This window comes from Chiloscyllium punctatum, chromosome 40 (genome assembly GCF_047496795.1).
Source record: "Chiloscyllium punctatum isolate Juve2018m chromosome 40, sChiPun1.3, whole genome shotgun sequence".
Lineage (NCBI taxonomy): Eukaryota > Metazoa > Chordata > Chondrichthyes > Orectolobiformes > Hemiscylliidae > Chiloscyllium > Chiloscyllium punctatum.
In genome coordinates this window covers 45569602-45582833 of record NC_092778.1, presented here as the reverse complement: position 1 = coordinate 45582833, position 13232 = coordinate 45569602, and the positions used below count along the sequence as shown (strand labels likewise).

Here is a 13232-nt window from a genome sequence, read left to right as displayed (position 1 = left end):
GGCATGTATGCCCTTCAGTTTACAAGACTAAGGGGAGGGGGACGGGGGTGCAATGATCTAATTGATGTATTGAAGATGAGTAAATGATAATATAGTAAACACAGCAGAGAGAACCTTTCTTCTGCCAGGGGTCCTGAATATGGGGCATTAAAATCAGACACAGGTCATTCAGGGGTCAAGAAGCATTTCTTTATGCAAAGGGTGGTGGATGTTTGGAACCTTCTCACTGAAAAAGCCAGCAAAAGGACAGATAAACGGAACACTTAAAAGCTGAAATTGTTGCTTTTTCCTGGTGAGCTTGCTAAGGAATATGGAATATCAGCCATTGTAATCAAATTGTGAAACAGGCAGGATAACATCCTCCTGTTCTGACAGCAGACAAATGTTCTCTGGTGCTGCAGTCTTAATGTTCATAATCAGAACTGTGGACATTTAAAGACTTACTCCCAACAGCATTTACCTGCATGCTCTGTAAAGGCTTCAATAATGATATCCATTAATGTGTCAAAGTTTTCCAGGGATTTAACCATTTACAGAGCAGACAGAGTTCCAAAATCTTGTATTTCTGGGGTCTTTTGGATGCAATTGTCCCAAGGAGTTTCAAACAGAAGGACCAGGTAATAAGTAGATAAGTGAGGTTGAAAATATCATGCAAAAATATATCTTTGGGTTTGGAGATTTCCAAAATGAACAGCAAGCTGGAGTGGGTAGTGGAGAGATGTGCAGACTGTACAGTCAGCCTAGTTGACTCTGAAGGTACTGCAGATTAGTGACATCCCTTCATGTAATGTATTTCTAAACCAGCAGCTCCAAAGGAGACTCTTGCTCAGAATTTGAAGGAACACGCCCTTATTAACTGTCTCACGTCATCCACCTCCTAGTTATATGCAATCAGTAGGTTTAAACCGCAAGTCATTATACACCAAAGGCATCACTGATCGTGAAGGAACTTGCTTAAGTGAGAAGTAGGGTGCTACATATACACCCAACCTAAAGACAGGCTGCAAAATGTACTGTAGCAGCTAACTGTTCATTAACAGCATCAATGTAATTGTTTAGCTGAAAATACTTATAGACAGGATCAAGATCTCAAACCACTGTGTTTGGTACCAAGTAAACATTTCATGGGAAATTAAATAACTTATGAAGCCTGAGGGAAATAAAGGTCACTGGAGGACTCTTCCATTGATGCAATTTGGTTCAAAGATGATCATATTTGGTCAGCCACAAACATGAGTTTTGTCAAACAGAACCTGCATTAATTAAATAGCTAGTGAGTTATTGTCAGTATGTACCTTTTAACGACCCAGCACCCCTGAACCAACATCGCCACTTGCTGAATACAGCGCAGGACTGCCGTGGAATCAACTCCTGATCCTAGAAGACCCATCAGATTTGCAAACTGGACAACTTTCACTATTTTGGGGGGAAGAAATAAATAAAGTCCATCAGAAATAAAACTGTGTACATTAAATAACCTTTGTATTCAACTTACTGTGAGCAATGTTATCTGCAGACCACAATGTATGTATGTATACACAAAGAAAATCTCATTTTGCACAGATAAAATTCAAATCAAACAACAGAGGGTGAATTTTACAAAATGTGTCCTGGACACAACCTTGCTTACTGGGAGAGTTCCCATGATGATCAGACAAATGCTCCCAGGACTCCATGCATCAGAAGTAAGGGAGAGGGGTTAAACAGAACTATAAAAATCACCCATTTATCAACTCAATACCACACAACCTTCATTTACACAGTGCCTTTAATGTGGTTAACCATCCCTAGGCCTTTGACAGTAATGACATCAAACAATGTGATACTGAGCCACGTAAGGAGATATTAGGCAGCTTTGTCAGAGAGACAGCTTTAAGTTGCATCTTAAAAGGAGAGCTGTAGGAAGGCAATTCCAGAGCCTGAGCTTGGGGAAAATAAAAGGCACAGCTGCCAACAATGGATTGATAAAAATGAGGAATGTCTAAGAGGTGAGAAATTAGAGATTTGTAAATGTTGTAGGGATGGAAGAGATTAGAGAGAAGGATGGACAAGGCCACAGAGGAATATAGTAAGCAAAAATTGTAGATTCAAGATGGTGTCAATTTGGTCATCAAGCAGAGGGGTGATTGGTGAATTGGAAAATGTGCAAGAGATTTGCGTTAGCTCAATTTTACAGGGAGAAGTTGGGATGCCAGACAGATCGTTGATGTGCATTTGGGGTAATGCAAGAAACAAAACTCATCCCTAGATGGTAACAAAACACTCACCATTCTTCATCAGGGTCCTCACTTGATCTGTGAGGGGAAGAGTCCGTAGCTGGGCCATAGACAGCACATTACTTGGGGCCAGAGGGACCTTCCTGCAAAGAAAATCAAAATCGCTGAATCTCTGAACAATGCAGCTTTACCTGCAAAGATTTGCAAATCAGAGAATGATTTTAAAAATTGCATGGAGGTAGCATTATATTTCAATATGGGTTTGAGCCCAGCAGGTCTAAGATATGAAGGAAAGGAGTTGACTTACGATTCCTCTTCTTCAACTGGAGGCATCAACATGGATAAATATTCACTGCAGAGAGACAAGAAACAATGACTGAACAGAAGGAAAGACTCAAATTCACACAGCAGTCTTCACAACTCAATTCGGCTTTTTAAAGCCTTGTTTCAAGGTTTTAAAAAGCAGAAACCATGCTTGTCAAACCTGATGTAGATTAACAAATTACGAGAATGGTGAATCAGGCAGCTTAATCTGCTGCTCTAAAAAATCAAGGGATATACTGCAAAAGGCAAACTGATTAAAGATATTGTTTCTTCATAATGGCGTATGTTGCAGATGACTGGATGAACAGGAAAGGAAAGATCTTTACAAACAGTTATTGTCAAAAAGGATCACAATCCAGCTAGAAACCAATGCAAACAGGGTCCTGGTCTACAAAACTTATTCCATGTTAACTGGATTACATGCGGTTTTAGTGAAATTTCATACCATTCAAAAGATGCATGAAAAATTAGCTATGGGTTCAGTTCAAGGTAATTATCCAGTGAAAGGGGATGGGGGTCAACAAGGTGGAGATCCTACAATAGGTTGCTTGCCAGTACTAACTAACCAGACTAACTATGCATTTATATAGTACCTGTCATGATGCAGAACATACCGAAACATTTCAATCAACAAAATAATTTAAAAGTGCAATGACAGCTGCAATTTAAGAAATGCAGTCAAACTGAGCTCAGCAAGCTCTTTCAAACAAGAATTGGAACAATGACAAAGGTAATCTGTTTTCTGAAGTTGATTGAGAAATAAATGTTCACTGGAAGAGGAGAAAGAATTCCCTTGCTCTTCTACATCATCGTGCCCTGAGATATTTAATGCCCAGTCTGAGAGCAGAGAGGGTCTCAGTTAACAATATTAGGTGTTCAGCTTTCTCATGCTGCAAAAGTATGCAACTGCATCAAGAGCAGGAAGAATACAATATGCAGGAAGAAGGATGCTCAACCAAAGCCATGGGTTACCAGCTTGGCTCACAATGTACCATCAATTAATGCTGGGTAACAAGAAAATGATTTAGTTTGTTGGATCTATTTGGGAGGTGAATAATATTTTGTTCTTGCTCTTCCCAAGTCTTGTATCGCTTCCACTCTACCTGCTGACAGCTTATCTGTGAGGAAGTGAAGGAACAGTAGCAGCTGCTCTCTGAATCCCTAAGCCCCAGAAAATTGATTCTTGCCAGTTTTCTGCTTCCCACCACATTGTGCTTAAGCTGGCAAATTGCAATTGGTGGAATTTTCTGCTATTTTCAGCACTTTTGAGTCAGGAAGTGGGAATTGGCAAGAGGAACAATAGACACCCACAAGTGCATGAGCAGCTGCTTCTGAACCTTGGGGATTGGGCGATTTGACAAACCTCTGCCAATCCTGCAACCAGAACCCCTTGATTGTGCAAAATAGACATCTATTAGTATCAGTCAAAAACAGGTGAACAAAATTTAGATTTTAGTTTGAAAGAGTATGAATTGTCTTCTAATGGAAATAGATTATAAGTTTATTAAAACACTGCTCAATCACTAATTCTCCACTCCCATTCTAATCTATATCTCCTACACTATCCCATTGAAGGTCAACACAAGCTTGAGAAACAGGCACCTCACTTTTTGATTAGGCTTTTACAATCATTCAATTTCAACACCCAGTTCACGTTTCAAATAATACCCATTGCTCCAACTTACACAGATGCAGGTGCCTATAGTGATTGTTGTTGTTGCCATTTTCATCTTCTCTAAACAGAAACTAGAAGCAGTTGTAGGTCTATACCCACCTTTTCTCCCTTGCCCACCACCACCTTTTAGATTTTACCCCATATCCACCATATCACAGATCTTCTCTTCTGCTCTTCCCCCAGCTTCCACTTGCACTTGTTTAAAATGTTTAGATGTTTTCACTTTTCCAAGTTTTAATTAAAAGTAATTTATTAGGAATATTAACCCCTTGCTTCTCTCCACTGATATGCTTAACCAGTTGTAGGTTTCCAGAATTTTGTGATTTTATTTCTAATTTCCAGTGTCCACAGTATTGTGGGTTTAGACACATTTAAAAAGGATGTGTTTTATTGGGGTTGAGATGAAGTGATATTATCTATATCTAAAGTAAATAACTCTTGCAGATGCCCAGCTCATACCTTGGGGATTTAGTTAACTCGGTTGTCTCCAACATGCCAGCCAGCTGACTGAAAAGATATTGCCGCTCGTGCTCAGACCGGCTGTCCTGTATACACAACACACACATCATCAGTAACCCCATCATACATGCAGAAAGCACTGCCACCTTGTGCCTGTCACAGACACAGGAAACACTGCCCTCTTGTGTCCAGTTCCAACTGTACAATAATCATAGAGACAACACAATGCTATGTCAAAAATACTGGAAGGTACTTACTGAATGGTTCTACACAATTTAATAAATGACAATATTTGCTAGTTTTGTAGCAAACCTATAATCACAGAATTTTATTGGGAGCAGGTGCTGGCCTGCCTCTTTAAAATTACCATGCATCACCGTCAGTAAATCTTTACTCTACACTGTTAAAAGATTCTGAACTAATATCTGGAGTTTAATAAGAATGGTACATGATTACTGAAATAGATCAGGGCAATTCATTTTCTATTGCTGGAGACAGGAATTAAAAAGGGCAGACAGATAACAGCTATTGGCAATCAGACTCCAACAGGAAATGCCCAGTTTACGGGGGACTATGCACAGGAAATATGGCATAGATACCAATCATTTGGTCCAACTAGTCCATGCTAAAGTTAATTAATTTTAGTCACAATCACAGTATTCATCAATTCCCTTTTCTGGTACTTGTCTGTTTCAACTTTCAAGCAAGGAAGCAGAGCAGGTCACTTGGCCCCGAGAGCCTGCTCTGCCATTCAGTAAAATCATGGCTGATCTGAAAATGTATCTGGTAGAATGTATTCAAAAACAAATATGAATTATTGATCTAATGGGAACAGAAATTATCAAATAACTTGGTTCTATTTCCAAAAGGAGAACAACTAAACCCACATAGTGGAAAGCGAAAGCCATTCAACAGCAACCCTGGGCTTGTTTGACCTTAACATTTACAGATGCTTCATGAAAATGGCTCTTTGACTGGGAATACAAGCCCAGTGTCAAACTCCTCCAGCCATTCTCACACTAAAGGGTGCAGGTTCATGATTTTAAGCAAGTACAAACACATCTAACAATGTCAAGCTTCTACAATTTCAAAAGATCAAGCGCCAATAGTTTATTAAACAAGGCAAGTAAAGTGAACACATTCAGAAGCCTAAGAAAAACATGGAATAGAAATGGAGAATCTAGGACTGAACTCCATTTTCTTGTGAGTATTATAGCCACTTCCTTAAATATTATATATAAAACTAAACTAAACTGTTTTTAAGCAACGAGAACATATTAACACAAATCTACTTTAAGTAAAATTATGGGATGTAAAAAATAAGTTTTAAACAGGAAGATATTATTTAAAGTCTCTTAATGAGAGGACACTTAGCACACCTTCACACCACAGTAATGGAGGTGATACCAGGGTTCTTCTGCTTGTTTCTTCTGCAGGAACTCATAAGACTGGATACGACGTTGTCGAGCTTGCTCACTCTCAGGACGTGAGAAACGAACCTAAGGAAATCATGAGAAAGACTGCTCCTGATTACAGGTATAACTAAGTTCAGAATTGAATAGATCACACAATAAACAACCTTAGGACACCGCACTGGCTTTGGGGAACTACATTTAATATAGAATGTTTCATTTTGATTTTGGTAATAATAACTGCTAAGACAAGTTATTGATCTCATACCATAAATATAAGTATTTGCAAGTGAACGGTACCTTTGCAGTTTATTTTTTTCTCTCTGGCAAGGTCAGCTTTCACTGATCATTTCTAATTGCCATTGAGACAAGGCTAGGAATAAACAGTGAGTAACTCACCTTCTGATCCCTCAAAAGCCATCCACCATCTACAAGGTGCAAGTCAGGAATGTGATGGCATACCCCTCACTTACCTGAATGATTGCAGCTTCAACAACACAAGAAGCTTGAAACCATCTAGAACAATGCAGCCTGCTTGACTGGCATGCATCCATAACCATTCTCTTCCCACTGAAGCTCAGCAGCAGCAGCAATGTGTATCATCAAAAGGTGCACTGCAGAAATTCACTAAGGTTTCTTGATAGCACCTTCCAAACTCTCAACCACTACTGTCTGGAAGGAAATGGGAGGTAGATACATGGGAGCACTACCATCAGCAAGTTCCCTTCCAAGCTGCTCAGCATCTTGACTTGGTAATAGATTGCAGTTCCATCACTGCTGCTGGGACAAAATCCTGGAACTCCCTGCCAAACAGAATTGTGGATGCACCGACACCAAATGGTCAGCAGGCAGTTCAAGAAGGCAACTCACTGTCACCTTCTCTTTAAGATTGAGAAGTGGTTGACCACTTCTCAGAGTTGAAATTAATTTTTCACATTGGAAAGTTAACTAGTGAAGTGCCACAAGGATCAGTCCAAGGCCCCCAATTACTTACCACCTATTTAATGATGTCGATACAAATATAGATGGGAAGGTATGCTGTGATGAGGTCATAAGAAATCTGCAAAGGGGAAGATTGAGGGAATAGGCAAAAAATTGGCAGGTAGAATTTTATGTAGGAAGGTGTGAGGTCATGCAGTTCAGTAGGAAGAATCAATTGGCAGACTATTATTGAAATGGAGAGATACTCCAAAAAGGTACAACACAGAGGACATTGGATGCTCTTGTGAAGAAAACAGAGTTAGTGTGCAGGTGTATCAAGTAATTATGAAAGCAATGGAATTATTGCTTTATTGGCAGTACTGTATACAGTGTTTGTTACTTAAGAAAGGATATACTAGCATCGGAGGCCATTCAAAAGAGATTCACTAGGATGGTTCCTGGGATGAAGAGACTGACATATCGAGAACTGTTGAACTGTTTAGACCGTGGTGCATTAGAGTTTAGAATAATGAGGGGTGACCTTACTGAAACAGACACCATTTGGAGAGAGTTTGTCAGGGTCAATGTTAAGGTCTTTCCACCAGTAGGAAAATCTAAATCTAGGGGACACAGTTACAGAACAAGGGGACTTACTAAGATATGAAGGAATTTCTTCTCTCAGAGGTTAACAGAAGTTCGATCATTGAAAGTGCTTAAAGAGGAGTCATTGAGTCATAGAGATGTACAGCACGGAAACAGACCCTTCGGTCCAACCCGTCCATGCAGACCAGATATCCCAACGCAATCTAGTCCCACCTGCCAGCACCCGGCCCATATCCCTCCAAACCCTTCCTATTCATATACCCATCCAAATGCCTCTTAAATGTTACAATTGTACCAGTCTCCACCACATCCTCTGGAAGCTCATTCCATACACGTACCACCCTCTGCGTGAAAAAGTTGCCCCTTAGGTCTCTTTTATATCTTTCCCCTCTCACCCTAAACCTATGCTCTCTAGTTCTGGACTTCCTGACCCCAGGGAAAAGACTTTGCCTATTTATCCTATCCATGCCCCTCATAATTTTGTAAACCTCTATAAGGTCACCCCTCAGCTCCGACGCTCCAGGGAAATTAGCCCCAGCCTGTTCAGCCTCTCCCTGTAGCTCAGATCCTCTAACCCTGGCAACATCCTAATAAATCTTTTCTGAACCCTTTTCAAGTTTTGCAACATCTTTCCGATAGGAAGGAGACCAGAATTGCACGCGATATTCCAACAGTGGCCTAACCAATGCCCTGTAAAGCCACAACATGACCTCCCAACTCCTGTACTCAATACTTTGACCAATAAAGGAAAGCATACCAAATGCCTTCTTCACTATCCTGTCTACCTGCGACTCCACTTTCAAGGAGCTATGAACCTGCACTCCAAGGTCTCTTTGTTCAGCAACACTCCCTAGGACCCTACCATTAAGTGTATAAGTCCTGCTAAGATTTGCTTTCTCAGGAGATAAATAGATTTTTGAAATATTAAGGAGTTGAGGGCCATGAGGAGCTGGCACACAACAGAAGTTGAGGCCTTGGGCAGAATGGCCGGTGGGGGGTGGCGGTGTCCTAAGGGAATGATTGTCTAACCGATACATCTTACATTATGTTCTCAAGGGTAGTTAGGGATTTGGTGGGGGTGGGGTGGGGGGGGTGCGACCAAATGCTTGCCCAGCAAGCCATTGTCTCCTGAAAGAATTTTAAGAAGTATATCCTATTGCCTTAAGCTTTCTTATTTTATGCAAAAGCTCAAGTGATCTCTCAGATATTTGGCTTTGCCTGTGCATTTATTGGTCACTGAATTGAGTACAGGAGTTAGGAGGTCATGTTGTGGCTGTACAGGCCACTTTTGGAATACTGCGCTCATTTCTGGTCTCCCTACTATAGGAAAGATGTTGTTAATCTTGAAAGAGTGCAGAAAAGATTTACAAGAATGCTGCCAGGGTCGGAGAACTTGAGTTATAGAGAGAAGCTGCATCAGCTGGGCCTATTTTCCCTGGAACGTCGGAGGCTGAGGGGTCACCCTCAAGTTTATAAAATCATAAGGGTGAATAGCCAAGGTCTTTTTCCCAGCGGAGGGGAGTCCAAAACAAGAGGGCAAACCTTTAACTCAGAGGGGAGAGAGTTAAAAGGGACCCAAGGAGCAACGTTTTCACACAGAGGGTGTGCATGTATGGAATGAGTTACCAGAGGAAGTGGTGGAGGCTGGTACCATTACAATATTTAAAAGACAGTTGGAAGGGTACATGAATAGGAAAGGTTTAGAAGGATATGGGACAAATGCTGGCAAATGGGACTAGATTAATTTTGGATATCTAGTTGGCATGAATGAGGTGAACCAAAGGGGTTGTTTCATTCTGTACAACACGATGACTCTGACTCCATACTATACAGTACTGACACTTGTAGGCATCCTTTCCAGTGAAGTCTTTGGCCTTGGGCAAGCATTAACAGTGCATGCCAGAAGGCTATTTGCCTTCAAAAATAAAATTCAGCTGAAACCCATTTTCACCAAATACACAAAAATACAAATATGCTAGCAAGGATACTTGCTAAGAGTGGAATCCCTTAAATCAAAAGTCCTTAACTGGTCTGTTCACACTCAGTCTAACATGAAACCTGTTCTGCAAACAAACCTGCATTTACATAACACCTTTCATGTTCTCAGAACTAAGCAACATGCTCCAGCACCAACTACAATCATTCCTTCAGAACCACAGGAGCTCCATCTCTGAGAACCCAGTGAAAGATAAAACTCTCGACAGCAAAGCTTGTTAAAAATTGCAGGTACACGAGTTTGTCCACAGATGGTGAACTTTATTGTGACTTCGGTTTTGGCGCAGATCGGTGAATTCACAATTTCACGGATACAGAGCATTTATTGAACAGGGTGGGGCTACATTTGGCTTATTTTCTAGAACTCAAAATGGCATTGCTTTAAAAAGTCTCAATAACCAAAGGATAAGAGGTTTAGATAAGGCATAGAGAGAAACAATCTTTGCATCAGCAGGCAACTGGTGATAAAGATGGGGCAGAATTCCAAGGAAAAGTGTTCCTGTGAGAAGCTCACTTAACACACTTTTATTAAGGTTTTCTTTGTACAGCAAGTTGGAACACAATGCAGGGACAATATAAAATAGCTATTTCCAAATACGAGGAAACATTCATGGGCTGAATCTTTAAAATTAAACCTTGTACGGGATCGCATTCATATGTACGAGTGTTTATAAGTCAAATGCTCATAAATCAGGGATCCCATGTACAGTGGCAATGAATCGAGTTCCACTTACAGTGATCTGCTTAACATCATCTTCAGCCTCATCCTGAGAAGAGTCACCAGCTGCAGGAGAACAAGAATACTGCACGTTACTGAAGTACTTGAAATTGGCAGAATATTGCCATCAGTTTCTGATCACTGCTCCTCCTCAGTCTAACACACTATTCGCTCAATGAAGAGAGTTTATTCGAGGGTATCAAATAGATTTGCAGCAAAGAAGCAGACCTTCAGTGCAACTCTCCACACCTCACTGTTATTATACAGAGGAACCTCGATTACCTGAAGGACACAGGTGGGGAGTATTTCATTCGGCTAATTGAATTCTGGTTGATCAAATGCCGGATAACGTAGCACAGCCAAGCATCGAGACTGTACGATCTTGCCGGATAATCCAAAATTCGGATAATCGAGGTCCCTCTGTATTATATTGTTGTTATTATACGGTTCCTTTTTTTCTGTGTTTACCTAATATCCCCTTAAATGTATTTATACTACTTATCTCAACTATTTCTTACTGAAGATGTTTTTCTTGATTTGCCTATTAGATTTATTACCACATATTTCATATCGTGCACTCTTGGCTTCCCCCCAACAAGTTTAACATTTTCTCCAAGTCTACCCTATTGAAGCCTTTCATGGCCTCAAAAAAGTCCCCTCTCAGTCTTCTCTCTTCTAGGGGAAAAAGATCCCAGCCTACTCAGTCATTTCTGGCATCTATTAACCTTAGTGTCAGTACCATTCTTGAAGCTTGAAAAGGCTTTGAATAATCTTACTGGGTAGGAAACCAAAAGCCTTGCATTCAGAGAGCTTAGGAAACTTCACACAGAAGCTCTGTATTTGACATTTACACTGGCTAATGGTCGGAATATTCTATCCTCCAATCTGTTGCCGAGCTCCCTTTTTAGCTCTTCGAAAGGTTGATTCAATGAAGCACAAACTTCCTACCTTCATTTGCAGCTTCTCTCTCTCTGTGTTTTGCATCTGCTTTATCCAAATAGGAGAAGCTCGGTCTCAGCTGTAGCATTCCATGTAATGGAGTGACATGTAGCTCTCCTATCACACAATGTTAGGAGAAAAGAAAAGCTAAATAAACAGTACCCGCAAATTGGTTGATTGTTGGGAAAATAAACTCCTTAAAAGAACGCTATGCACCCTTAGTAACTGACTGCAGAATGATGTTTCAGTCTGATGTAACAGTGAGGAATTGATGCCTGCATGTACACAGTGTGTATGTGCCAGCATTGCTTTTTACTGCACGTCCTATTGAAAAGGATTTTTGCTTTAATCACATGCTTACACCACTTGAAATTCTCATTGTACTCCCTGCAGATGTTAAAGAAAGAAATTGCATTTGTCTTGCACCTTTCATGACCATGGGACATTTTAAAGTACTTTATTAAGAATGGTGTACTTTTTGACGTGTAGTCACTGTCGTAAAGCAGGAATGTTGCAGATTGAACCATGTATGCCTTCTAAGGTGGCTCTTTCATCGTGTCGTGGAAGATATTTATCCCACAACCAACATCGCAGATTATCTGGAGACAGAGAGAGGTCTCCGGGAGTGAATTTGTTTTTTTTTTGGGGGGGGGGGGGGGCTGAGGAGGATTAGCAAGAGCTATTTAGACAGGGGGATGGTGACTGGGGGGGGGTGGGTCAGCGAGAGCAGCGTGGGGGCTGGTGATCAAAGAGAATGAATAAAATACCCAGTGGAAGTTTAAACTTGGTGGCTAATTGTTGCTCAGTCATTGTGTTGGGACTTCCAAGAGGTGCTGACCAGCATGTTTCAAGCTAAAAACCAAAAGATCTGGCTCTAACAGATGGGCCCAGTGTGCGATGGCAGAAAATGAATTTGTTAAAAATAACCTGTGGCAAGTGATAATCAACCTGAATTCACCTCAACTTAGTCACTTTTGGACCTGAAGAATCAAAAAAGAACTGGCACACAGACACAGATCTCGCTCTCACATTAGACCTCGAATATAACACCCTTCAGAACAGTAAGTGAACCTTGAATCAGCACAATTTTCTCCCCAGACCCTTGTAATAAAAACATCCCTTCCCATAATCCATTTGCATCTAATGTCCAGCAAAAGCTGGCTTCATTTCTCTCACCTTTCCTGTAGACTGCAGCAGCATAACGGGAGGTGTTGACAGCAGATTGAATGGATGAGAAGATCTGTTTGTCCATGAGTTTCCTGGAGGTGGGAAGGTGAGAAAGCTGCAGAGATTAATGCACCCTGGTGGAGCCAAACTAACAACATTAGGGGTCAGATTGCAAACGTAGGGAAAGAGAACACTAAGGTTTCCTACGTGGTCCAATATAGTAACGCTGCTGTGGCAGACTTAACTTTTCCTACAGGCAAAATACCCCTACCCTAATGTTACTTACGTTGCATAGGTACTTCCAGAATCATCAGTACAGGTCCCATCAACATTGAGAGCAATCTGTTCCCCTTTGCTCCGACAGTAGTTGGGACTCACTGTATCAATCGCCATTTCCAGCTCAACCTGTGCACAAAAGCAAGTGAGAATGAGTAAGATCACAGCCTAAGCTGGAAGTGATATCTAGGAAGGGTTACATGTATCTTCAGATATAGCACAGAATGTACAGCCAGAAACACGCCAGTCAGCCCAAGTGGTCTATATCAACATTTACATTTTAGATTAGCTTCCTCCCACCCCTCTCCAAATCACCCTTTCATTCCAATCATTCTGTGATAGAGGGCTTCCCTAAATTCAGTATTGGTAAGCCTCATACTAATGAAATCCGAGCTCTCCCACAAATGCAAACAGTTCTGTATATCTATCAAATCAAATCCCTTCATAATTTTCAATACCTTTATCAGGTCACCCCATCTCCTTTACTACATTCATTTTAATCAGATTGTTGTTAACTTTTAGAGTTT

General features: G+C 40.8%; 1 protein-coding gene across 1 annotated transcript in view; it reads right to left on the bottom strand.

Annotated features, from left to right (window-relative positions):
• The window catches only part of polr3e (polymerase (RNA) III (DNA directed) polypeptide E), a 66288-nt gene that overhangs the window by 27889 nt on the left and 25167 nt on the right, over positions 1-13232 (bottom strand). The window contains exons 6-14 of the mRNA XM_072559776.1: positions 12716-12834; positions 12439-12521; positions 11272-11379; positions 10340-10389; positions 6054-6173; positions 4675-4760; positions 2524-2568; positions 2268-2359; positions 1296-1416 (exon numbers count right to left, since the gene is read on the bottom strand). Coding sequence (XP_072415877.1) covers positions 1296-1416; positions 2268-2359; positions 2524-2568; positions 4675-4760; positions 6054-6173; positions 10340-10389; positions 11272-11379; positions 12439-12521; positions 12716-12834 — 824 coding nt within the window. The remainder of the gene's footprint in view (positions 1-1295; positions 1417-2267; positions 2360-2523; positions 2569-4674; positions 4761-6053; positions 6174-10339; positions 10390-11271; positions 11380-12438; positions 12522-12715; positions 12835-13232) is intronic.